The sequence below is a fragment of the Oncorhynchus masou genome, chromosome 25 (genome assembly GCF_036934945.1).
Source record: "Oncorhynchus masou masou isolate Uvic2021 chromosome 25, UVic_Omas_1.1, whole genome shotgun sequence".
NCBI classification, from domain to species: Eukaryota; Metazoa; Chordata; class Actinopteri; order Salmoniformes; family Salmonidae; genus Oncorhynchus; species Oncorhynchus masou.
The window spans coordinates 33,042,129-33,070,121 of record NC_088236.1 but is presented as its reverse complement, the minus strand read 5'-3'; the positions used below and the strand labels follow the sequence as shown (position 1 = coordinate 33,070,121).

Below are 27,993 nucleotides of genomic sequence, written 5' to 3'. Positions count from 1 at the left end.
TGAGACAAGTATTTTTAGCTAATCCACTGAAAATCCGCAAACATTCCTTTGTGTGTGTTTTTTTACAGCCCGTTGCACACTAAATACAGCAAACCTGAACAATGCCATTCTGAAACATCATCCTGACTCACTCCCATTCAGCCATGCAGGTTATTTTCTCATAAGGAATCAATAGGAGGATGGAGAGTGAACAGGGATGCGTAGATGTGTAAAGCAGATGCTCTGAGAGGACACAGCGACAGGCTGATTTCTCTAGGGGGAGCGAGGGGAAAAAGGGAAAATGTGTTCCATACCTCTAGCTAGACACAATTGGAAATGGAGTTTGAATGCAAAACCCTCCATTGCCCCAACTCCTCTCTGAGCTGGGAATTCTCATTGGACGAAAACCTGTTTGTGCTAATTTGGTTTGATGTGCCTCAGTCTGTATGCCTACCTCTCAATGTGGTCATGTCTCCCAGAGGGACTGCAAAGGTGAAGGGTGACAGTACTTTGAGTAGGATTGTACATTTAATTGATAGCTTTAGGGGTTAATGAGAGAACCGTAATGGAGGAATTTGGGGTTGAAAAAGTCAAGCAAAGGATCACTTCCAACCAGCCCCTACTGTCATGACATGCTGTGACAAACAGGCTGCCAGCCTCTACAGACTTGACTACAGTAGTCTGACAACCAAACAAATTAAGGATGGCTTATGAAGAAGTATTGTGGTCTAAGAGGGTAGACTGCAAGTGCCAGGACTTCATTTGTGTCAGACTAGCAATGATGGTAAGTCATTCCTGTGGTGGGCTGGACACTGTGCCAGGTTTTGATATCCATGCCATGAATACACGAGACACAGATTCTGGACAGGCCACGACGTCATTTCTAGTTGCATCACTTCCTGCATGTATTCTCCTCATCTCCTCACATGTGGATAAGACCAATTTTTGCACAAAACAAGCAATATCTTTTGAACCATGGCTTAAAACCTCAAAGTGCAAATTCATGTGATTCTCCATGTAGTAACAGAGTCTCGGAGGTCTATAAAGCTTTGGGCCAGAGTATTTTATCCATCCTGTAAATAACCATTTTATTGAGAAGGTCAATGAGGAGATCTGGTTACCTATGCTGGATCGGAGGAAGAAGGAGACTTAATTGCTCCCAGTGAGTGCAGTCTGAGGACTTGATTAGACCTCCAACCACTTCTCATGTTCTTCGTTTGTATGGCGACAACCTTCCTCCTGACTGAAATCAGGCTGGGGTCGTTCCATGTCTACTGGTCTCCTGAGAGTCATACCCCAATGACTCTCCAACCTACTGACTACATTCCCTCCATTTTACTTCACATTGTTACCCAGTGAAAAAATATATACTGTATAACTTCAATTAATAGCCCGGTCATTTATTTGCTTTAATCACAAGGCAACCGGTGCTTATTAGAGATGGGCTTCTACTAGAGCCAAGCGTCTATTTCCTTAATGCACTTTTGCTCAGTAAAATGTTGCATACACTAGACTGTTTATTGTGACCAGTATGACCAGTATAAACATTACAATGAGTGGCAGATACCCTAGCAGTTAAGAGCATTGTGCCAATAACTGAAAGGTTGCTGGTTTGAATCCCCGAGCCGACTAGGTGAACAATCTGTAGATGTGCGTTTCAACAAGGGACTCAATGAGTCTGCTAAATGTAATAACAACAAATCCATCTCGATCAGACGTGCAAAGGCTTCCCCTGATACACCCCTGATTTCGTGCTTCAGCACCATGAATTTGATGTTGTGTTTTCTTTTTGGTGGTGCCATGGCTAGCAACGGTGACAGAACATTTATTAAATCATTTTTATGCACTTGACCATGGGAATATCAGAGCCGTTGTACATGGTAACATTGTAAACCATTCATTTATTCATTTAGACCTGCCATTTATTTTAAACAGGTGCTCATTTGTTAAAATGTGTGCCCGGATATTAAAATGTTTTACATTATTCATATCAAGACAATTAGTAAAATAAATGTGTTGTTTTTTGAAAGTACAAATCATACTAATATATAAAAAAAATATTAGATGCCTTTTACTTGAGTAATTGTCTTATTCTGTGACTGAATAATAGTATCTTCACTCCTGTATTTCAATTATTTATTTTGTACTTTTGTACAAAATTAATCCAAATAAACTGTGTTGAGGGAACTGAGGACAGACAGAGCTGTTATCTCTTAAGTGTACTTTTGCTAATTGTATTATCTCAAGGAAAAAATAGGAACTGCAGCCAGTATCATAAAATGAAAAGAGAAAATCACAATAATAGCGCTCAACTGAGCCGCCTGCCATTAGCAAGATGAATTAGTTGGGTCCATGCTAGTGACAACAGCTACAGAGGGAAACTGATCCTGGTGCCTTGAAGACCTGAGCTCCCAGACACCACCAGGAAGCAGACACAAGGCCGGGCAGACCTCCAAGACCCAGTGGACACACACACACACACACACACACACACACACACACACACACACACACACACACACACACACACACACACACACACACACACACACACACACACACACACACACACACACACACACACAGGGAAACAGTTGGCACAGAAAAGTATACGTACATACAATGAATAATCTGAGATCTAAGATACACATTTTTGCAATTATATTTGATGGAAATTCCAGTATTACTTTTCATACAACATATAAGCTTTAGTACTTTGGTAACAACGGACACAGAAAATAAAAACATACTAATTGCGAAAATTACTTTGCCCCTTTGATGTATTTTACTTTTAGCTTTTGTATTTAAAATCATCCTTTATTTTGCATGGTCATTGCTTGGAGCCTGGCTCCCCAGTGGACTCTACTCGCCATTCTATCCAGAGGCCTACGTAATAAAGTGAGGACCCTTGGTCAGAGGCAGGTTACATGGCAAGCACTGCTGCACATAGGTGACATTGACTACAAATTAGGTTTAATATTGGATTCCAGGCTGGCGGCCCTTGCCCGGACTCCATTACACCAGGGAGCCAGCAGCCGCATGAAGAAATTTGTATCAGATCACATACAGGACTATTTCAAAAATACGTAGCTAGGGGGAGTGAAAGTCACCTGAATACCATGTTTATGTGGCTAAGGAGGTTCGCTTATGCAAGACCTGAAGACTTGTGTTAGCCGGAACTGATACCTAGTCTTCAGGCTTTAGTTATACCATTAATGTTTTGGGCTTAGGTGAATGCCCCAATATCATTCAATTTATACACAACTAACACTTGAACAACATAAACCAATCAATGTTGTGGTGTGTGCCCAAATATTGTGGATAGAGAAGGCAATGTATTTTTGTGTTAAAAACAACTATAATTGACCATTGAGTCAACTTCAACGTGCTGTTATCGGTTCCATTGAATTTCACATTAACACGTCTGTTTGTCATGAAAGTATTCTGGTTAGTATCTATATACTCGTCATTTTTAGTGGCCATAGGTGCTGGGATGATTGATGACATGTGAAGTATGACATCATGCCAGTGGGTGGCTTGTAAGAGCGCTGTACCAATGAGGTCACTGGTCTCCTAATGACCTCCTCAGGTTTCACAGCAGCAGCCGCCTTCTCTTTAGCCCTACTGTAGGCCTCTCCACTCCACCCTGGCCAGCTCAACACTTGGCTAGCCTCTGAGCTCATTGTCTTTAATCAAGAGTTTGGGGTATTGAGTAGTAATTAATTTGGTATCTCCTTGCCCTTAATTGATAGCATGTTTTCTGTACACATACAGTGGTGTTGCTATGTATCTATTGATGTTGATCCTGTGGATCTTCATTCATGATAGCATAACGTCTTTCCTGCTACCTCATACTAGTGGGTATAATTTGCAGTATATATTCATGAACTTTAACTGGTCAGGTCACGAAAAACTCATGAGCTAGAAGTATGCTTGCATTAAGTATGCTTACAAGTTCTGTAACATGGTTACTATTCCTAGAGAGGGCTACTGTACAGCCCTTACGGTGGTCGCTAAAGGTCTTGTTGCCACACAAACATCGCCTCAGCAGACTAGCCACAGCCTCACATCAGTATTTGTTCTGCTCTGAATCATAGGTGGCCCAAAGCTGTCTTGATAAATAGCTACTCCAGGCAAGCATGGAGTATGCTCTCTGACACTATAGGTCACATAACCTTGTTGTCGGGACTAAGACTAATGCAATGTGAAGTGTCAAGTTATTATACTGAAACTAGACTGTGGAACAGAACCCGAACTAGTCTGGTGATAGGAAATAGGTGAAACAAGGCAAGGTGAATGTAGAAAGGTCAGAGAACAAAGAGATAGTGAGGAGCAAATGAGAGGGTACGGCCGGGGAAGTATTACACATTAACGGTAGCCTGTTGGAGCTGGAAAGGGGCATTGGGGGTGCTTGCTAGTTGATGTGAATGATAATAGGCTGCACAGAATAATTGAACACGTGATATGTAATAGCTACTCAATGGAGACTTGGTAGCACATGATGCTTGTAAGGAACTTGTTTGTTTATTTCAAGACTAAATAATGCAATAATAATTCAACTCTCTGTGTCTCCTGAGCAAATGCCTCAGCACCTGTCAGAGATTGTGGTACAGTGCCTATTGAGAGAGATGCTAGAAGAAAACATGCTATTATAACAAAGCCAAGTAAACTCAAAGTAATTGTCTGCAGATGGTGAAAACAAGCCACAGCTGTTAATATAGAGTGAAACATGAGCTATAAAATATAAATGTAGCAGCAAGGGATTGAGAACACACAGCACCAGACCAAAAGCAAATGACTTCCCATTACAGAATATAACCTACTGATCTGACTATGCTCTAGGTACATAGAGCATTTAAAAAGACCAATCTATGACTTGCTCATAAGGGTGGGGGGGGGGAGAAGGAGAGAGAGAGGTCTGATTTCACTGATATGCCTTTTTCTTTTCTCTTTTTTTGGAGGGGGGACTTGATGTCAAAGTACTTTACCAGCACAAAGGAATCCCGTGCTTGCTGACATGCCTCTGCTGAGAGGTAAAGAGAACATCTGTCTCCTGTCACAAGCCTTCACAGGCCTGCCATTACCCAACAAGGGTAAGATAAGCCACCATCAGTTTGGAAAGGAGGCTACTTGAAGCCTTGTTGCTATCCTCATATAAGAACGTACATTGTACTAGCTATGGGGAGGGAAAGATGGTGGAATGGTTTCAGTGTGCTTTGAAATGAAATTGAGAATGAACTCCAGAGATGCAAGGATAGGTGGGATCAAATGTTAATTAACTGTACTGTTTATAGCTCAAAGGCCACTTAGGACTCATGTCTTTATAGAAATCAGCACTCCAGATTAACTCAGTATAGTGAGTCCATGCCCCATAATGCTCATGCTCAATAAATCAAACTAGTCTACAGCTTGAGTCGTGTGTTATATGCACGTGATGTGCATTATAAAATAACCATATACACTGAAGGCAAACTGACGTTTTTGTGTAATGAGTGTTGACTACATCCAGACAGCCTATATTTGCTGAATTCCCTACAACTATCACATTATCAAAATGCAAGAGGGCATGCTAAATACATGTCCATGCTTTTCAAATATTATTATGCTGCTTCTTTCAGAAGTCTTTACCCGCTATTAAGGTTGTGCTGGTAGCCTAATGTTAGTGTCGTTTATTTGATGACAGATGGCAATTTTAAACAGCAGAATAAGCCTACATAATGCTAACATACTCAGTCATTTACAGAATCAAACCAAAAACAGCAATCATCTTCCATCTCCATTGCTATTTTCCTGCAGTGGAGATGTCTGTGCACATTGTTAATCAAATGTGTTGTGGAAAAGCAATGCATTTGTCTATACATCACCCACCAAGCAGGGAGAGCCAGGCAGGCCCTGTGCAGTAAAGGCCCTGTGCTGTAATGGGTGTGTGGTGCTTCAATGAAATATTAAAGGATCCTAATGAAAAATAGGAAGATTGCCTTTCGCTGCAGAATTACAAATGTGTCTATTAATTTATATTTGAAATCATACCAATTTCATCTGGTGTGAGTAGAGCCAGGCAATAAGAGCAGTTTAAATTTTAATGTATAAACATTGTTTCCCTATTGAAATGTAACATGGGTCTTTGAACAATGTACTAGCAGCAATAAATCAACAAGAGTAGAAAATTGCATGTCAAATTTGCATTTAACAGAATATGAACTCTACCTTAATAAAATCAATTACATCTTTCTTTAATTTAATTGACGTCAGCTCAGATCTTGCAGAATGCTAATATAATTCAAGATTTCCATATTTAATGATGCATGATTTTCATGGTAAATTTTACTTGGAAAATGTTGTCTTTAATGAACCTTAGAGAAAGCTTTAGTAGGATTCTTATTTGATAAATGTAACTTCTTTATTTCTAAAGGTCTTTTGGTCATTTTTCTTATTTGATTATAAAAAGCCTAATGGATCATATTTGAACAATAAAGAAATACTTAAATTGTTTTGTTTTTTACTTAAATGGGTCTTGTTTATTTATTAACGTTGCACACCGCATAGGGGTCCTACTGTATGTTAGTGATGGAAAGGTTGACTCTTTTTACTGACGGATCTTTTCGACTCGTTCGGTCAAAAAAACGAATCTTTCGACTAATTTCGTTAATCTGAGTCTGTAATGCCCAGAGCATACAGGACCCCCTACCGGCGAACGATGAACTGACGACTCGAAAGTGTTACGATTCTACAAGCCTCTCGTTCATATGTCGTTCACTTTAGGGGGGTTATTGGAGCTTTAATTTCCGACTGAGACTTGTAAAAGTGTGCTTTAAACAATCTAAATGTATTGAGTGCTAGTTATACAAATATGATTACTTCTTTGTACATGCATTTTTCTTCTCTATGCTTCCTGCAGCGTAATCTATTTTCCTGCGCTCATTTATGACGGACAGTTCATGGTCGGAACACGTTCCTGGACTAGAGCTCCTGAGCGGGAGGAGCGTATATCAATCCTGCTGTAGGACTCATAGCTGCCAGCAGGTCAAACTAATTACTAAAATGAACAAGTCATTAAAACGAATCATGCCTCTTGAGTCAGTAAAAAGAGTTGTTCAAAAATCATGAATAGTTTGCTCAGTGCACATCACTACTGTAAGTGCAGAAACTCTTTCAGGGGTTTGTTACATTATTGTTGAGCTATACCATATCAATACAACAGTAACAAATGATCTATTCACACTTTTGGTTCATACTGTATGATGTAGGTACAGCTACAGTAGCCAGTTTGCCAGGTGCTAGCCTAAATTAAATAATGCAACATGAATTACAATGCTGGTCTGTTTTAAATGTGTGTTATTTAATCCATCATTTACAGTTGAAACTGAGCTTTCATAGCGAATACATTTTTTGGTGTATACCATGCTCTTAGCTAGTGTTACCTGGAGTACATGTCCGAGCCCACATAATAAAAACATTGCCATCAAAATCCCTCTGTTTAAACTAGAAACTATCTGAGACTCACGAACGTGTTCTACGTTTATTCTACGACAACCAGAAAATTCACCGGCCTCGTGACGCCGGCGTTCCAACTTCGAGCAGGTCTTCTCACAAAAACGTCTGTCAAATCCGAACAGTTTGAGCCATAGACTATGACCCAACCATCGAAAAATGGGACTCTCTGTCTGAAGACAACCCGGTACAGACCAGTAGAACATGAATGAAAATTGAATAGGATTTTTTGGGGGAAGCAGTGTTACACATGTAACTTTTTTTAAATTATTGTAATGATATCCTATATGTATCAGATGCATCTCAGACACCTAAAACCATACTTCCTTTAGATTTATTTTTGGATGAATGTGTTATTCAATGCGTTTCTACGAGCTAATATCACTCAGGCCGAATAGCACTAAGGCCTAATTCGGTGTTTCATCAAATATACAATGCATTCAGAAAGTATTCAGACCCCTTGACTTTTTCCACATTTTGTTACATCACACCCTCATTCTAAAATGGATTAAACCATTTCTCTCATCAATCTACACACAATACCCCACAATGACAAAGCAAAAAAAGGTTTTTAGGCATGTTTGTAAATTATTATTATATTGTACTTGAAATATCACATTTGCATAAGTATTCAGAACCTTTACTCAGTATTTTGTTGACGCACCTTTGGGTATGACGCTACAAGCTTGGAACACATGTATTGGGGGAGTTTTTCCCATTCTTCTCAGCAGATCCTTTCAAGCTTGGATGGGGAGGTTGGATGGGGAGTGTCGCTGCACAGCTATTTTCAGGTCTCTCCGAAGATGTTCGATCGGGTTCTGGCTGGGCCACTTAAGGACATTCAGAGACTTGTCCCAAAGTCATCCCTGCGTTGTCTTGACTGTGGAATGTGTACTTTGCTCCATTCATCTTTCCCTCGATCCTGACTTGTCTGCCAGTCCCTGCCACTGAAAAACATCCCCACAGCATGATGCTGCCACCACCATGCTTCACAGTAGGGATGGTATTGTCCTGGTAATGAGTGGTGCCTGGTTTCCTCCAGACGTGACGCTTTGCATTCAGTTTAATCTTGTTTTTTTTATCAGACCAGAGAATCTTGTTTCTCATGGTCTGAGAGTCTTTAGGTGCCTTTTGGCAAACTCCAAGCGGCCTGTCATTTGCCTATTACTGAGAAATTGGTGGATTGGTGGAGTGCTGCAGAGATGATTGTCCTTCTCTCCAGAGGGACTCTGGAGCTCTGTCAGAGTGACCATTGGGTTCTTGGTCACCTTCTTGACCAAGGCCCTTCTCCCACGATTGCTAGGAAGAGTCTTTGTGGTTCCAAACTCCTTCCATTTAAGAATGAAGGAGGCCACTGTGTTCTTGGGGACCTTCAAAGCTGCATAAATGTTTTGGTACCCTTCCCCAGATCTGTGCCTCAACACATTGCTGTCTCGGAGCTCTATGGATAATTCCTTTGACCTCATGGCTTGGGTTTTACTCTGACATACACTGTCAACTGTGGGACCTTATATAGACAGGTGTTTGCCTTTCCAAATCATGTCCAATCAATTGAATTTACCGCAGGTGGACTCCAATCAAGATGTAGAAACATCTCACGGACGATCAATGGCAACAGGATGCACCTGAACATTATTTGGAGTCTCATAGCAAAGAGTGTAATACTTATGTAAACAAGGTATTTCTGTTTTTTTATTTTGTACATAGCTGCATGCTTCCCTTTTCAGTCGCAGTAAATGCACAGTCCCTTTCCAAGGAGTCTGCTACGAAAATGGGAATAAATGGATGTCAATTTCCATTTTAAATTGGTAACCAATGACCCATTGAGACAGCCTTTCTACCACAGACAGACAGAATAACTGGAATTAGAACAGCCTGACATTTCAGTTAATTGCACCAAGCATGCCACCTTCGCAATAACCTCCAAACCAGGTTCAATTAAGTCTTCACCTTCCAGCCACAGTTTCAAATGAGAGCAAAGACCACTTAAACAGTGCTATGAAACAGGAGACGCATGATAGATTGTAGCAGTCTTTTGAAACAAGTTCCTATTGGAAAGTCACATTGGGTAATTATATTTTGTACACTGAGTTCTGTCTCTGATCAATTTTTCTTCTCAATCAGACATATTTCCTCATCTTTACTCTAATATTCATAATTGGCAGGCTCTTCAATACTCAGCTCTTTGCATCTAAATGCATTTCCATGCAGACATCCATGAGAAGCTTACTTCACTGTCCAATGATTTTTACATGTTGTTTGTTTAGGATAATCCAGGATTTGGATTAATCACAAATCTGCAAACATCCCAATTCATTTAGTTGCCTTTGTCAGAGGACTCAGGCAACAAATATAACTATTAATATGATCTCGTCAGATGTCCCTCTTGTAGATTAACAAAATGTTTATCTTTCATTTGCTGTATTGGACTTGTTAATGTGTGAAAGTTACATATTTCAAAAAAATATTTTTGAATTTAGCACGCTGCCTTTTCAGCGGAATGTTGTGGAGGGGTTCCGCTAGCGGAACGCCTGCCCGAGAAAGGTTAAGAACACATTCTTACTTAAAATAATCATTGTGAATTGCAAGTCCTATTGGACTCCCAATCACGGCCGTATGTGATACAGCCTGGAATTGAACCAGGGTCTGTAGTGACACCTCTAGCACTGTGATGAGGTGCCTGCACCACTTGGGAGCTGTTCCTTGTATTTATATCAAAGCAAATGCCTGAAATGGGCCCTGAAGTCTTATAGCCTTGTCTGGCCTTGTGGATAAACCATGCTTTCTTTAAGGGTTGGTAGTTTGATATTTAGCATGCCACAACAAAATTAATTACCTAGATTGGTCATACTTTATGCAATGTATCAACCCTTTATGCAATGTAGGGGTCTTATGAGCCATATATAGATACTCTATTACTTTTGACTTTACTAGTTTCTGTAATGCATTCTGATCATGACTGAATGTCAAAGTCAAATAAATGTAAATTATATTATATATATATGGGGAACGATTGTTAGTAGTAATGTACAAATTAATAATAAGAACAAATTTCAATTTTTAAAGCAAAACGTTTATTCATGTTTGAAATTACACAGAACTACCACAAGGAAGACTTTTCAGTCCAGGGTGTAGTCGGGTTAGAAAGAAACACTAAACATTTTTAATACGTTAGAATCACTGTCACAAATCATTTTCCATGACTTTATCAGTTTCAGAATCACATACAATACAAAAAAGAGAAAGAAAGTTTGAACCCTGTCAAACAGAGCTTGAAATGTACAGTTCTGAAAACTGAAACCTCTATGTATTACAGTTTTTATAATGATTTTTTGTGTGAATTAGTAACAAGATGAGCAACATTCAAAATGTTCTTCAGTATTTACAACAGTTTTACTGTTTGGTGTTAATTTATGACCAACATTCTCCTAGCCCCTCCCTCAAAATCCACCAATTAACAATTTTGCACCTCTCCCTCTTATTTTTAAAAATGACTTTTTTTTCTCTCATTATTCTTAGTATTAATATTATTGTTGTTAACATCATACATTTTCTTGTTTTTGTCTTTTTGAAGTTGCAATAAAGCAACATTCTTTTTTTAAGATTAAAATATACATTAGATTACATGAACAAAAACAAAGAGTTTATTACAAGATGTAATCAAAACCACTAAATAAAAATGTTAAATAAAAAGACAAAAACTATGGTGGTGATATTGTTTAGAGGTAGTAAGTGAGCACTCTAAGCTATAGAAATGTTGAAAATCTATTGGTTTCTATGAGTTTGAATGAGGTAATAAAGCTGTGTATTGATTGGTGGGATGTATAAATACTCTTAAGCTATATTATATACAACATATTTTGTGTGACTGGTATCTTGTCACATGCCAAAAGGAAGTGCTATAACTGGTTGGATTTACTGTTAGACCCATGACTATTTCAACCAATAGCTCAAAATAACATTTGAATATCACATGACTTTCACCTCACACAGAATGTTAACCTATATAAAGTTGTCATTTTCTATGCTTGAAGATTTTGTCCCAAAATACAGTGTTATCCCATTAGTCTTGTCAATGAAAGGACTGCATGTCAACGAAAGGACTGCATGTCAACCTGGTGGTTGTAAGGCAAAACTAATACTGAAAGCAACTCTTCCAAGCTGCCAGTGAGTTTACAACAGTAGCATTTCTTATTTGCTGCACTCCTTGCGTTCAGTGATGGAACTGCTACTTTGTTAGTCAATATACAGTAGGTAAGATACCAAGGGAATTAGCTGATCTAAAACAAAACACAAATGATATATATTGCATTTCAAAACCAAAACATTTTAGAATGCATATGACAACACCAAATGCCATCCACTTAGGAAGAAATTCAGCTTGGGGAACATCACTTCTTAAATCAATTGTCAATTGAAATGAATGTTGCACAATAAACATCTGGGCCTTGTTTGATTGGTACATGTATGTGCTTACCCCTTCAAATGACAGACATAAAATAGAGAAATGGTGAAATATAATCATGAGACTGATGGAGTTTGAGCGAAGACTTCACTGAACTACCAAGAAAACATCAGGTGTCCATATTGTAGAACATCATTGTGAGGGGTGTTGAGGACTCTGGTAGATGTAGCAGACAATTAGTTCTGAAAAAAAGTTTTGTTTATCCTCTCTGGTTGGTCAGTCAGTGAAAGTTCACGCTCTACAGCTTGGGGATCAGATGCATCGAAAACAGATCAATTCGAGGTATCAGAGTGCACACTTCCAGGTCCTTCTGTCGGGGAGATTACAGAGGATGGAGTCATTGCATCGTGCCACCCCCCATTAGCCTGGGAAGGAAGCAGAAGAGAAGGGATCAAAATGAAATACTACAAATGAAAGAAGTCCATGTTAACAACATAATGCTTCGTAAGGAACCTATATTTGTAATCAAGACCGGTTATTCCCATCAAAATGTTTTCATGTGAGGGAGAATAAGATGACTCTGTACAATAAAATATATTTAGTAATACAGATAACCAAAATACAGGTAAAAGAGTCATTCTTATTGTGTAGAGTTTGTTTGTGTACATATGCTCAATTACTAATGAATAAATGAAAAGAGGTATCTCCTTTGATATACAGTAGTATGCAGTACAACTGGAAAGCCAATGGCCATTCTCTGCATTATACTAGCATCAGCCATGAGACTCCTAGAAACAAATGTGCCTTATGCCTCAGCCAATGGGAGCGATCCCTGAAATCAATGTCTAATCAGATTTCAGCAGTGGCAGACAGCTTGTCGCTACATATTCTTATGTCAGTCAGGAAGAAGGAGGGCTGGGGGTGGGTGAGGTGGGGAATGCTGAGTGGAAGTGACGGGGCAGGGCCTTTCCCAGAGAGCCAGTCTGAGCCAGCCTGACTCCGATTGGCTCGCGGCAGGGACTAGCCTTTGCTGCATCCCCTTCGTCACCATCAACAAAACAAAAGGTTAGCGTATGCTAATTAATCTATGATGCACTTCATTATCAAAACAATCTGTCTGCATTACTGTACATTGGGGGCTCTAGCACTCGTTGTTCATTGGTGGAATTAGTATTTTTATGATTTAGATCGCCTGGAATAGGTCAATAAATAGCTTTATCTGGTCTGCTTTGTCACAATGTCGGTACTGCATTGAAATAAGAGTATTGCTGTATGAGGAGGCCTCTCCATCTCTTTAAATGAATTATCCAAAGCATGTTTTTGTTGTTTTCTGGATGTTTCTCCTCTTTTGCTATATCATTGGATGTGTTGACTTGTCAGTAATGTTGTATTTCAGAGAGTATGTTTGTGTGGTGATTAATTGAACTCTGGCCTAAACAGTGAAGGAAAGTGAGAGAGTGAGAAACACTTCAGTTGAGCCTGCTAGAGGTTGACACTTCTTCTAAAGGCCTGCGGGCTAAAAGGTGTTCAACAAAACCAAAATGACACCAAACGCTGTCCGAGAACACTAACGACGGCCTGTGTTATCGTGTGTGTGCTTGCTTACATGGTAAATCCCCCCCAATTCTTTTTATTTTAAAAATAACAGTGTGATATTTTAATATACTTCCAGATATCTATCCCACTTTGTGAATGTCAAGTGATTGTCAAGTATGGAAAATTAAACATCTAAGCGGTTCATTGACAAAGGTTGGCAATGTCGAAAGTATTAGGTTCACCTCTTTGCAATACTGAAAATGTATAACTTTTATATGACTATCAGAATGTACATATTAGCTCATGATAGTAAAATGCCTCTCAATAACAATGGCTGTCATGTTGGGAAGCTGAAAATAACCAAGCCTTCACATCACTACTGTCCCAACCATGGCGACATGAAGACAACAAATGGTAATAGTTTCTCTCTGACATTGCAAAGGGAAATATGTCAGTAACCATTTCTCTCTCTCCCTCTGCCTCTATCCTTTCTCATCAAACAAATTAATCTTTACTCTGATGGCTTCAGATTATGCACTGTGTTATAAAAAAGAACCATATCAGCCCTCATCAACGAAGATGGAATTCACGTCTGGAAAAGGCTGCAGGCGATCTCACTTTCATATTTTATCATGGTGATAAGGATAAGTCTCTGAAGCATTTCAAAACAGCTAAACTAAACATAGAATACAACTAAAAGCCTACTTATGTCATTTTGCTTTCAGTCACATAAGGTATTACAAGATGTTTATAAAATCAAAAACAGGGGGGATTTTAAATCCAATGTATTTTTATTCCACCTGCACTATGATCTAGGTGTGTTTCATTTATCCCCATGCAATGAAAATGTGCCAACTTTCCTACAATCTCTAATCTCCAGTGTCATGTTTGCTCTATCCTTTAAGAAGCTCAATCACTTGCTGCGTTGCTGCGGCAGTGCTGAATGGAGTTTCTCACTTCCCTGGCTCCCAGCTGCTACTATCTATTCTCCTGACATCCTAGATTTCCATTCAACCTTTCACGTAACATTCAAAACTTTTTCTAAGAAAAGTAAATGTATAACGAGTCAAGAAATAAAATCAATTAGTGCAATTCATTTGGCCTAAGATGGCACTTTAATCAGACAGTTGGCAGCAACACGGGGTGCTCTCCGTCTGAGCTCCACACTACTACCATTATGTGTATAATGTTTACAGTAGAATGGATCCAGTTTGGACAAGGTCTGCTCAAGGTAATGAAAAAATAACCACTGTCTCCAGAATGGTGCCTACAGGAAGAGGATACCGAGATCACTTACATTCAAGCCATTTGGGCTGTACATAGTGTTCCCCCCCAGAGCTTCACTGTATCCTGCCGTCTGACTGATAACATGGCGCAGGGTATCCACCTGTGGGGAGAGAGAGGGTGGGCATGGCTGTCAACTCACTGTGGCATGGGGGTTTACATGAACACACATGCTCAACTCCACATTTCAAAACATACAGGACTTACTCCATGTGGAAAGGGACTATGAGACACAGACAACACATTATGGTGGGTGTTTGCAGTATCCAGTGTATGTAGAGTACATCCACTGTCATCTAAATGACTACTCTACCTATGGCTATGTCGAAGGTTCTTGTGGAAAATGTCTAAATTCTAACGTTGAGACATACCATTGGGAAAAGCACGGCCACACTATAAACATAAAGTATTCAAACATACAACAATGTGTTTTGTAAAAAAACTATATGCACAAACAAATAGAAGGGAGGAATACATCCGAATGGACATAATGACAAGGACATATTTGCTGTAACATATGGACAATACAGTTGTATTGTATGGACATGATTCATATGTTCTTTAAAGTGTTAAAGCCATACGTCTCTAGTTCTAAGGGGTTCATCTGACATGCGTATGATTATGCTCCTCTATGTGTCTCTGAACCTGAAGAAATAACATAATGGATGACAACAACAATATGTGACACAACCAAAATGAGACAAAGACAGGAAAAGATACAAGAGAGGAATGTAGGGGACCATAAAACCCAACACCAACCCAAGAGCTCAAGTCAAAGCCAAATGCATTCACAAAATGGAAACTTCAATCAAGTCTGTTACAGAGATGAAATAAATCCATTTTCTGGAGGCTTTTATAAATAATTGTTGATAGCAATGGGGTGGGATATTTTTAGGTAGGCCAGAATATTCCATCCAAAGCGAATTAGAGTCAGTAAAAAAGAAAATGGAGCTCACAGTGTGGCTCACTTTTGCAGTGGAGACCTGACTGTGGGAATTTGAGCTGGCCCAATGTGGGCAGCATATCTTAGTTACTGTACTTCAGACTGCACTGTGGATGGCTCAGCACACAGGCAAAACTGGGACGGCTCTGTGCATTTGCACACAGGACCTGTCCCTGTTTTTGGCTCCTACCTGTGACTGCACATTGACTCCGACTTGTGCCCCTTGGTAAGAATCCCCATTCAGAGACTGCATGCTCAAGAACATGTCCCCAGAGTTTGGGAGGTTAAAAGAACCTGAAGAACCTGGAAAGGGAAGATGTAAGTAGCTGAATAACTATATAGAGGGCTAAGAGGGAAGAGTACACACTAACTTAACACACACAAGCGCACAGAGAGACACAAACGCAGACACAACCTACTGTACATAGGAACACAACGCCCACTACTACACTCAGTTACTAGATTCCCAGAAAGTAAGCAACTACAAAAGGAAAGGACGGAAAGCAAGGAAATACAAGATAGAGGAGAGGATTATGGTCATGTCAGAACTCTGAGAGGCTATACAGATTTTCCCCAAAAAGGAGGCAAAACAAACTGAATGAAAATCACATGACACAAACAGAGATTCAATATGTGCCTGGTGGCTTTAAGCTCCAAATTTGTTCCACATCCCTTAATCCTTATCTAGTGTTAGTGGGGAAATATCATATACCAATGACAAGGACAATAAGAAGCTTATGAAAAGAGCAGTACCAGTAAACATGTTGGTTAAAAGAGTGTTTTTGCTCTCTGCAGAGTCCAGCTGAAATTCTTCATCTTTCATCTGGAATCCTGGGTGCAAGAAAAAGGGGACCACTTCAAATAGCTATCGCTTACCAGACCACATCCCTTTGTCAGGTCAGCCAAGTCCAAAATCACAGTCATTCTCCTGGACTATACATTGTGTTGGATGTCTTTGTATTGTCATTTGTGAGTCCTATTCATTAATAATTGTGTGCATTGTTGTTGTTATTTCACATTGGTAACCTATACAGTCTACTCTAACTGCTCCCAGCTATTATTTTCAATCTCTCTTAGAATAAAATGCACTACCATACAGTGGAGCTACAGTTTGACAAATTAGAGGGGGGGCTGAGAAAAAGTCAAGGGAAAACAAAACCTCAGTGACATCATTTTGAATTGTCTTTTTGCCAGAAATACATCTGTTCTCGGTTCACAAACCAAGAACGCACTCTTTATGCATGAGTTTGCTTGTCTTATTTGGCATCGACTGTCTCAAAGACAGGAGACTCTGGGATCCCCAGGCTGGGAGCAGTGCCTGTCACTCCTGCCTGTGTGAATGGTGCGTGAGTGGGGGTGAGGCATGGGGGGGCTGGGGACTGAGGGCTGGGGGTGGATGGCAGAGTTAGGGCCTGCACAGGGGTGCCTACCGGAGTTGGGTGTGGTAGGGGAGTTGGTCTGGCTGTTCTGCACTGCGGCGGCCACTGCATGCGCTGCTGTTACTGCAGTCTTAGCAGCGTACAGGTTAGCTTCTTCCTGGAACTTGCCTATGTTCTTCTTGTACCGGATTCTCTTGTTGCCGAACCAGTTGGATACCTGGGGGAGAGAGCAGAGGGAGAGCCGAGGTGTCAGACGTCAAGCAGCCAAGGCACTGTGCACTGAGCAGTGTGATTGTTTCAAGACGTTTGGGTCCATCAAGTACCCAATTCCCAGCCCCTGCAGTAATGTCCACTGGGTATGCAGGCTAATTAAGCAATAATCAGGAATCACTTGTGCGTTTTCATAAAAGTGAGCATGACATGCTCTCTGTTTGTCTCTTGACAAAACCAACACACCAGGGGTTGCTCGTCTCCCACAACACAAACTGAAAAGTTCTCCTGACTGTATTACATTGCCAGGCCTATTGCTAAGGAAACAAGTTCTGCCATTACACTCAAAGAAATGTAGACTTGTTTGCTTCTGCATTGGTGGTAGAACTTGCTTGTTTTTAACAGATACACAGTTTAATATTAATGAAGGATACTGCGTACTACACCAGCGCAGAGCATCAAACCCATGGCTGGCCACTACACATTCTGTCAGTCGGGCTGCATAACACAGGACACAGGCATTGTGGTGCTATGGTGAGGTCAAAGAGTAACAGTGAGACCTAAAGTGCCTTCACAAACTATTCACACCCCTTGACTTTTCCCACATTTTGTTGTGTTACAGCCTGAATTTTAAATGGATTAAATTGAGATTGTATAACTGGCCTACACACAATCCCCCATAATGTCAAAGTGGTATTATGTTTTTAGAAATGTTTGCAAATTAAGAAAAAATGAAAAGATGAAATAGGTTGAATACTTATTGACTCAAGATATTTGTTATGGCAAGCCTCAAGTTCAGGTGTAAAAATGTGCTTAACAAGTCACATAATAGCATAGTAGCAATAATAGTGGTTAACATGGTTTTGAATGACTATCTCATCTCTGTACAACACAGATTTTTTAAACACAGATTTAACCACAAAGACCAGGGAGGATTTCCAATACCTCGCAAAAATCTGACTTTGAATATCCTTTTGAGCATGGTGAAGTTATTAATTACACTTTGGATGGTGCGTCATTACTTTCCTAACTCAGTTGCCGGCGAGGAAGGAAACCACTCAGGGATTTCACCAGGAGGTCAATGGTGACTTTAAAACAGTTACATAGTTTATTGGCTGTGATAGGAAAAAACTGAGGATGGATCAACAAATATTGTAGTTACTCCACAATACTAACCACAATACTAATGACAGAGTGAAAAGAAGGAAGCCTTTACCAAATAAAAACTATTCTAAAACATGCATCCTGTTTGCAATAAGGCACTAAAGTAAAACTGCACAAAATGTGGCAAAGAAATTCAATTTATGTCCTGAAAGCAAAGCATTATGTTTGTTGCAAATCCAACACAACACATCACTGAGTACCACTCCATATTTTCAAGCATGGTGGTGGCTGCATCATGTTATGGATATGTTTGTCATCGGCAAAGACTAGGGAGTTTCTTAGGATAAAAAGAAACGAAATGGAGCTAAGCACAGGCAAAGTCTTAGAGGAAAACATGGTTCAGTTTGCTTTCCAACTGACACTGGGAGACAAATTCACCTTTCAGCAGGACAATAACCGAAAACACAAAGCCAAATATACACTGGAGTTGCTTATCAAGATGACATTGAATGTTTCTGAGTGGCCTAGTTACAGTTTTGATTTAAATCGGCTTGAAAATCTATGACAAGACTTGAAAATGGCTGTCTAGTAATTATCAACAACCAACTTGACAGAGCTTGAAGAAATAATAATGTGCAAATAGTGTACAATTCAGGTGTGCAAAGCTCTTAGACTTACCCAGAAAGACTCACAGCTGTAAGCGCTGCCAAAGGTGATTCTAACATGTATTGACTCAGGGGTGTTAATACTTATGTAATTGAGATACAGTATGTCTGTATTTCATTTTCAGTAAATGAGCAAACATTTCTAAAAACATGTTTTCACTTTGTCTTTATGAGGTATGATGTTGTAGATGGGTGAGACATTGTTATGAATTCAGGCTGTAACACAACAAAATGTGAAATAAGTCAAGGGGTTTATGAGGAACTGTTGCGTCCATATGAGATGTCTGCTGTGTCTCTTCAAATTGAAACCTGAAACCTCACTTTAACAATACTAGTAAATGCTAGCATTAAAAACAGTATAGGGTCCAGCTTCTATATTTCTAAAGTGCAGTTTCTATATTTACATTTCTACATTTCAATATTTATATTATATTACTATGACTACTACTTCAATATTACCGCACTGTGATAGAAATAAAACTGTCTCTCATAGTGGAAAGAAAGATTGACATTTTCTTTGCATGGGGTAAAACCAGTGTGTGAATGCTGGCTCTGCAATAATAGTGGAATAATAATGAGATTAGGTTTGTGTTTTAATAGTCCTATAAATTAGAGTGGCCTGTCGCCGTGCTATGGCTCCCCTCTCAGCTCCTGCAGCCTTCTGCCGGACCAGCCAAAGAGCATCTGCCCCTAATGAAGCTTTATTTAATTTCCACCCCTGCGCTTACTTTTTAATATCTCCAGCAGCCCGCCAATACTGCAGCAAGCGCAAACTGACTGGATTTGCATGACATCAGATCATTTCTATCCTGCATGTCTCTGTGCTTCTAAATCTTTAATATCTAGGCAATTAAAATTAATGACCATTCAGGCGAAGCCACTGTTGGCATGGTTTCCTTGACATCAATTGTTTGATGGGTTTACCTAGAGGTTAAACTAACAAGCAAGGTTTAATTGGATGCAATGAAAGCCCTAGCCATCATCCTTTTTACTTAACCTGCTTACAGTGTTTTTTAAGGGCAGACAGGATACAGGCAGTCTCACCCTTTGAGCCAGATCACCAACAGCATTGCAGACCATAGAAAACCTCTCTCTGAGTGGTATCATTACTGGGATATTACTGTATATATTTAACAGGAAACAAAAACACATTACCCTGCTTTGAGAAATCACTTTAAGGCAAATGCAAGGACATTGTTATATTTTAGTAAATGCAGAACTAAATTAAGTATAGAATTATCATTATTACAGTTAATTAAAATAAATGCATATAATAACAGTGATGATTGTGCGGTATAGTACTTGGGCTAACATTTAAGAGAGAGAAAAACAAAGCATAGGTAAAAACAAGCTTCCAGCCAGCTCTCTGAAGCCTCTGGCCTGTTTCATCTAGTAGTAAAGGCCAAACTGAGCTGCCTGTCTGTGTGTGCTTCTGGGTAATGGCTGGAGCTGCCTTTAATCCATCCTTTATGAAAACACATGGTGGACCAAGGCTGATGCCGTACACCCGTCTGCTTCAATGGCATCTATGGGCCTCACAGCGCATCATAAAAAAGTCACTTATCAGCAGCGTTGTGTTAACACAAGGGCCACAACATAATGAAAACTACCGAGCCCACCGTAGCCAGACACTTTATGCAGCCCATCTACATGGCATTATAGTGCATAATAAACACAATGATTATGACACTGAGCTTGGATTAGCAATATATGAGAGGCCTTTGAACATTTTTATACCGCTAATGATCATCATTGTGACTATCACTGGTTTTGGTTATGCTATAGAAACAGTAGTTCTGTCAGAGATATTTGCTTCTGATTCTTAATAATAATTCACTATCCGGTATTCAACAGTGTTACATGAATGCTTGAAATAGAAAAGTATTGCAATCAATTAATCAAAAACAGAATTGCTTTGACAGGATATATAATGTTGAAATGGTATTTAATATATCAGTATATCAGTTTGTGATGACCTGGTCAGTGTTATTCTGTTATTCAGGACAGGCTGTTATGACTGTATTTAACCACTGTTTGGTGTTAGATTGCACAGCCTCAGCAGTGTTAGCATCACCTAGCCTGGGTACTCGGGGGCCACTTCCTCTAGTCTACACACATTTTTCTCCTGCCCACTGAACCCTGGCTTTGGTGATTCACAGGTTGCGCTAAACATTGTGTAAATGCAGGCACCGTAAGGTAAGGACCACAACCCAATCCACAGAACTAATTCCCTTTTATCTTGTGGCAGACCGTGCATTCAATTGACTTCCCTGTGTTAGTGGGAGCCAGGTTGAAAGACTGAATTACCTGACCTCAGCAGCTGCATCAAAGGGAGCGATTGTATAATGGTCATGCAGACTCCTTGCAAGAACACGACACCGGGTTTGTTCTCAGCGACCCACTAGAGAGGGCATGTAACAGTAGTTAATAATCCACTAACATTTCTGTCCCATTCCGGGTCAATACGCCGCTCTTGTCATCGAAAGAGAATAGATGATCTTTCCCAGATCTCAATACAACTGGATTTATAAGGACTTCTTAGAGAACTCCTTAATGAAGCCTCACACTTGGGTCTTAATTATACAGACAAAGGTGGTTTCAGTGGCCGTGCTGCTACTTATATTATCAATAATAGAACAGAGAACATTAATACTTAACACATTAACCCAAGGCATCCCTCGCGCCCTCGCCTAAATATATAATGACCTGAAATATTGATAAGTGTCGCTCAATTGAAGAGTGTGAGCTCTGAACTGGACAACCACAGATTGCGGTGCTGAGTCGGCCATGTGTTCTGAACTCTCTCGTTTGTCGGTCTGGAGGGCTGCCTGTCCCTGTTCGTGCCCTGGGAGCAGAGTGACCCCTCACAGCAGCACTGTCTGGAGAAGATATCAATTATGGCCCCAGACACATCCATAAACCAAGACACAAACCACTGCCATCCAATCACATGCTTTCATTTAGGAGCCCAGTGTCACACATGCAAACTGACAGAGTGAAATAATACGACTGCATCCTGCATTTAGAGGGCCATTGCCTCATGAAGTGAGGTCAACTTTTAAACAACACCATTAGCTCCTTTCGCATCACTGATGGTCGCTACAAACAAGCACATTTGGCCTCGGATGGTATAATCCGAGGATATGCTGTTTACTTCACCAGTAAATAAGGCATCCATTCCTTTTATTGGATGAGAAGTCCAATTCATGCTTGTAAGTGTTGGTACACATGTTTTACAGATCTAAGTTAGGTTACTTTTTTTCAAAATGATGTTCATGCAATGAAACTCACACTGCACGTTCCTTCTTGTCAGAGAAGAATATAGGCATTGTATAATGTCCACCCAAACCTACTTAATCAATCCATTAATCAAAGCAGTACAATCCACCTAGACATCTGTGATAACCTTCAGGTTGATATTTAATGCTTATTGATTCACATAGTTATACTACAGTCATTGAAGTTCACCATTAAATTTGAGGTTATTTGGAAATACCCAAACACTCATTCTCTGGAGTAACTTTCCTGGCTCTCCTCCTATGCTTGAGTATTTTAGGATGACAAACTCAAAGAGGACTTGGCTTAGTCTAACTCAAAAGTAGTCAGCAGGAGTGTCTGCAGTGGCCTAGGCTTGTCAAGGAGAACCCTGCTAATGGGGCTTGAGATGAGTTCAAGTGAATTTGTAAAAGACCTCTTATTTCTGCATAGACTGATTTGTCCTCCTGGGAACTCCTACAGTGTCCTGTTTAGTGAAGCACTCAGAACAAAGAATTGTTCCACTTGTGAGGGTCAATGTTCACTCCTTCAACTAACATGAAGCACACAGGTAGAAAGCAGAACATTAGACACACGCTGCATGTTTTAAAACCAAGAAGAACATACCTAACAAATGATCTACAACTAACAAAAAAATGCATACAGTATAGAAAACAAATTATTTGTGTTATAGAAATAACAAAAAAGTGAAATGATATGACATGAGACATCAAAACAAACACAGTGTGGTGGCATGGGTGTTATCTTGAACTGGTATTTAACAATCATAAAAAATGATTAAAAGTGAGCTGAAAATACAAATGGAAATGTTGTATGATCCCTAGTCTTTGCATATGATTTGCTCACACTCTGATGTGTGAGATTCACAGCAAAATAACACGTTCTATGTATCACAGTGGAACTTGCTTGGTGCCAAACCTACAGTAAAACTGTAATCATGTTATGCCTACATGAAAATAGCATCGGATACATTTGTTATGCCAGGATATCAGTCCATTTGTGTGAGGGAGGGGAGCTGTGTGCAGTGGTAGACTGTGAAGGTGCACATACAGAAACAAAGAAAATATACAAAGAATGAAAACAACAACAGTGGATCAGGAGAAGTCATGACATACCTGTGATACTGTGATGGTGCTTCCCACCCCCTGAAGGCAAAAAAGAATGGGCTTTTACAGTATCTGACTGCATGACTACACTCAATATACCCTTTCACACCCCCTCCCCACAGAAAAGAGAGAACATTGCAAATCAGTGTTTCTTGTATAGGTAATTCTCAAATTGGAACAGCCATGGATTAACATCTGAACTAGAATACAAAAATCTAAATGGTTCAAGTTGTAACAATAGTAGCAGAACAGAGTGCAGGAAGATAACAATACTAAATTGGTTTGGGTGTGGGGGTTGGGTGTGAGAGATTATATTGCCTTCAGGTTAACCCAACTATTAGGCTAAAGGTCAAGTGGGAAAGTCACATAAGTTGTCTGTAAAAACAAAATGTTTAGTGGGTGAAGCAGTGTCGTCTCCATGTACAAGCCAATGTGACCACACACGTACACCTTAAAAATCATATTTATTTACTGGATAACCTATACTGGTAGACATCCAGTCACCTGGACTGATCAGGCAGACAGAGAACACGCATGGCAGATGGGAATGAGAAAGAAAATGGCAGGAGACCCAGAGTGGACAGCTATTGAAAGGCTAACATACTGTAGGCCCAGAGTTGACATATATGGAGGATTAACAGGCCTAGAGTGGATAGCTATGGAGGGCTAACCCACTGTAGACCTCCTATTGAGGCCACTATTGAGGACACTGACCTCCACTCCCCATGGCTACTGCTGCGATAGGCCGAACACGCCCGAACTGAGGTGTCATTAGGGTAAGATAAAGACACTGGGCTCTGATAGTGCGGAATAGCCGTCCTTCCAGGCTGGTCTGGTGTTGCAGCCAGGGGCCTCGTTTACTGCCTTTTCCCCCCTGATTACCCAACAGCCACTGCGTCTGAGACAAGGAATCTGCACCCACCTGGGATACTGTGATGCTGCACTTCTTGGCCAACTCCTCTTTGGCTTCTTCACTGGGATATGGGTTGCTGAGGTGCGAGTAGAAATACTCGTTTAAGATTTCCGTCGCCTGCTTGCTGAAGTTTCTCCTTTTCCGCCTGAAAAGTGAACAAAATGAGAGAAAGGCCAAGCTCATTAGCAAGACCAGTATTAACTCATCCATTTGGAACAGACAAATTGCACAATCAATCTCACACATAAATGGTGAAAATAATGAGGAATGTGGGTCTGAGAGAGGCGTCAGGAGCAGAATATTGTGTCCTGCCTTTCAGCACCATCCTCATCAACACACACCAAGCCATCCGGCGACCCACAAACACACACAACACAAACACGTACAGTACATTGCTTAATTTGGTCTGTTGGTCTCTGATCTCCAGTCCAAGCGTGTAATGTGTAGTGTTTAGTGCAGTGGATGGGTAGGCGTGGTGATGGAGAGCTAGGCCCAATTGCCCAGTCAGAGTGCATCTCGGTACATTATAAAAATCACAACATGCCCAGCTGAGCATTCTTCCTGAAGTGCCACAGCCCCAGGGAACTTCAGTGGGAACAAAGCAACTCTAACTAGATCCGGGTCCCCTTCTTCCCCCCAGGGCACTACTTACCATGTTATTGAGCATTAACTTATTTTGCCTTGTTTACTGCACTTCACGAAAGCAATGGGAAGCAAATGTGCTTCTGCTTGGTTTGCTTTAGCCCTAAACTTCCTCCCGCTCTCTTTAGAGCTCCACTCCACAAACTGTTTGTTATTACAGTAATCCAGAACACCTGCTCATGACCTCCACTCCACCAATTACACATGACTTTGTTCCTGCTTCATTTAATCTAAACTGCTTTCAGGTGCTAGCAGATGATTGTTTTGAGAAGATGGCTATAATACATAACGAATGCACTTTATGGCAAGATCATCTGTGAATATTTGCAGTGTGCTCTTTGACGCTGTATGTTGTGGGTTCGTTTTTTCTCAGACAGGAAGTGCATTTCTCTAATGTTGTTATTACGATCATATGTCTACATAGAGTTCTGTCTTATGGGTACCTTCCAATGCTCCAGGCTAGAAACATTGGTTTTGTGCATCACAGTGAAACACACAGGAACACACACGCACATATTTACACACTGACCTGGCATCAAGGAATCTGGAGCGCAGGATCATGACGGCCTCACAGGTGCTCTGTTTGAGCTGCATCTGGATGGAGCTGAACTTGCGGTGGATAATCCCCACCATGCGCTCGATCTCTTTGGGAGAGATGGGTCGCGTGCGACTCTGCTCCCTCAGCAGGTTCATCACATGGGTGGTGAACTCGTTACACGCCTGCAGAGAAATCACAGAGCACAACCCAGCCCTGTTAGCGTCCTCCTGGCTGTATCTTTTGGCTAGGTACAACTCTCTAAGTAGCTGACCCGCCTCCCTTGGTTAAAAGCATCTTCACTGAACGTGCCCTGTATTTATCCTACTGCTGAGTGCTTCAATGACTTAATAGGTGAAGTCATCTATGAATGCAAATGCCGATTTGCAATTTGGCTTTGTCCCAGCACAGAGAGAATTTAACCAGCTTTTTGTTAAACCAGTAGTTCATACATGATTCATTAGAATAACTAATTTACGTTGTGCACACTTTAGCTCATTACTCTGAGTAAAATTCGTTAAGTATTTACATTTAGATAATTAAACAAGGAAACACCCCTAAGAAAGATGCCTTCACTCCAGGCAACGCTATCTCTCAGAATGAGAGAGTACATTTGTGTAATTTACCTCGCCGCGTTGCTGAGGCAGTGTTCCAACCTTTCATTTTCTCCTATAATCCTCCTCTGTTTTATTGCTGAAGCTCAACGTGGCAGCCTAATGAGTTGATCATATTCTCATTTTACTGAGACGACTGCACCACTCCTCAGAATTTGTTCACGACCCACACAATATATACATGTTTACAATATTACAAGGGGAATATTTTGTTCCCAGTTTTGTACTCATGGTGGTTAATATTACTGGCAATATTTCTAGAACATCAGGGCAAAGTGAGAATGAAAAACATCATGCAAGCCTATGAAGCTTAAAGGTGTGATGTAAAGGAGGTTAAAGGTGTGACTCACACCCACCTGTTCGTATTTCTCCAGCTCTGTGTGGTAGATCTGTCTGATCTGGGTGAGTTTGGATCTGTAGTCTGAGTGTTCGATGGAGTTGTCTGAGGCCCCGCCCGAGGCTGCAGCTGCAGCGGCTGCAGCGGCTGATCCACCCCCTTTCTCTGGTCCTGACACGCCCTCCGCCAGCAGCATGTTGTCCAGGCGCATGAGCTGGGGGTCAGGAGGGTCCTCCTCTTGGGAACCACGGATGCTGAGGCCTGAGAGACAACAGAGAGAGAGAGAAAGAGAGAGAGAGAGAGAGAGAGAGAGAGAGAGAGAGAGAGACATAATGACATCCAGACCTCCAGACATGACACAGAGGCTTTTTGATTAGTGGGCTGTATGATATGGCAGAACCTCCATGGTAACTGAAAAGTAATATCACTCCATTATTTGTTTAGTGTTCCTTTGAAACCAGAGGGTGAGTTTGATTGGCTCACCAAGAACCACACCTAGACACATATTCTCAAACAACTCCATGGCTGACTGGGTGATTTCCATTAGGGTGGAAAACACACAACAGCTCAAATTATGCAGCTAAAGTACTAGCCTCACAAGTATTGTCTTGTACAGAATCCTGAGCAGTGAGCCACTAAAGCCCAAATTCACTGGATGTCTGAATTCTGGTACGTGCAAACATTGCAGGGGTAATTAACGCCATTACCTCAACAGAATCGTAAAGCCGTAGTGTGGGACAGGTAGTCCCCTGTGGGCATGGATTGGGTACTTCCTGTGTATGGTCTGTATTCTTGTTGCCCATGCCTTCTTTTAACTGCACACTGTGCTGCTCACTGTGTGTACAGGTTACCTTACATGACAGCAACATCCATAAACTGACAAAAGCTCAACTGCAAGGTAGCGCTTCTATTCTCCGAAAGGATGAATATACCTCAAGCATGTGTCTGCCTTTTCGGCATAGAGCAGAGCCTTAAATCACAATTGTCACTTTGTTTTCTGAGATGAAACACATTTTTTGCATTATTCCACTTCATTTACAACAATCTGCGAGAACTAGTGTACTACTACACTATAAAAAAAAAAAATCCTGCTAATTGTGCACTTATTTACTCTGCAACTAAGAAACCTCAGGGCACATGCCCGTGCACGCACACACCCACAAATCGTTGAGCGCTGACTTTTGCTGCTGTTTCTTTTTTCTTTCTTTCTTATCTTTCAACAAATCCTGATTAGCCATCAGTCAGCCTCGGAGCACACCTGCGCGCATAGAGAATGTTGCCATGCCGGCTGCAAAGAAAAAAAGACTGCAGCAGTTCAGAATTACCAGCCAAATAGCCCTATATTATTCAGTCTAATAAATGGATTAAAAAAACTGCACCCAATCTGCAGTAAACACTGAGTGCCCACTCAGACGTTATGATTACCAGAGTTGTCTCAATTCAATAATCTGCCTGCGATTCAGGGATTTCCAGCAGCTCATTAAGGCTTCATTAAGATATGGTGAGCCTCTGAATTCCAAATAAGAAGATTAGTGGTTCTATTGTGTGAGGCAGTAGCCTAGCAATCAGAGGCC

At 40.7% G+C, this 27,993-nt stretch overlaps 1 protein-coding gene across 6 annotated transcripts in view; it reads right to left on the bottom strand.

Moving 5' to 3' along the window:
• Positions 1-10,527: 10,527 nt before the first annotated feature.
• LOC135514160 (pre-B-cell leukemia transcription factor 3-like) overlaps positions 10,528-27,993 on the bottom strand; it is a 74,856-nt gene continuing 57,390 nt past the window's right edge. The window contains exons 3-11 of one of the 6 annotated variants that reach the window (XM_064937405.1): positions 26,439-26,680; positions 25,463-25,653; positions 24,301-24,436; positions 23,388-23,417; positions 17,069-17,234; positions 16,392-16,469; positions 15,829-15,941; positions 14,709-14,798; positions 10,528-12,300 (exon numbers count right to left, since the gene is read on the bottom strand). In XM_064937405.1, coding sequence (XP_064793477.1) covers positions 12,208-12,300; positions 14,709-14,798; positions 15,829-15,941; positions 16,392-16,469; positions 17,069-17,234; positions 23,388-23,417; positions 24,301-24,436; positions 25,463-25,653; positions 26,439-26,680 — 1,139 coding nt within the window. In that variant the 3' untranslated portion in view covers positions 10,528-12,207. The remainder of the gene's footprint in view (positions 12,301-14,708; positions 14,799-15,828; positions 15,942-16,391; positions 16,470-17,068; positions 17,235-23,387; positions 23,418-24,300; positions 24,437-25,462; positions 25,654-26,438; positions 26,681-27,993) is intronic. The other 5 variants (XM_064937407.1, XM_064937406.1, XM_064937409.1 and 2 more) reach the window with 5 other exon arrangements.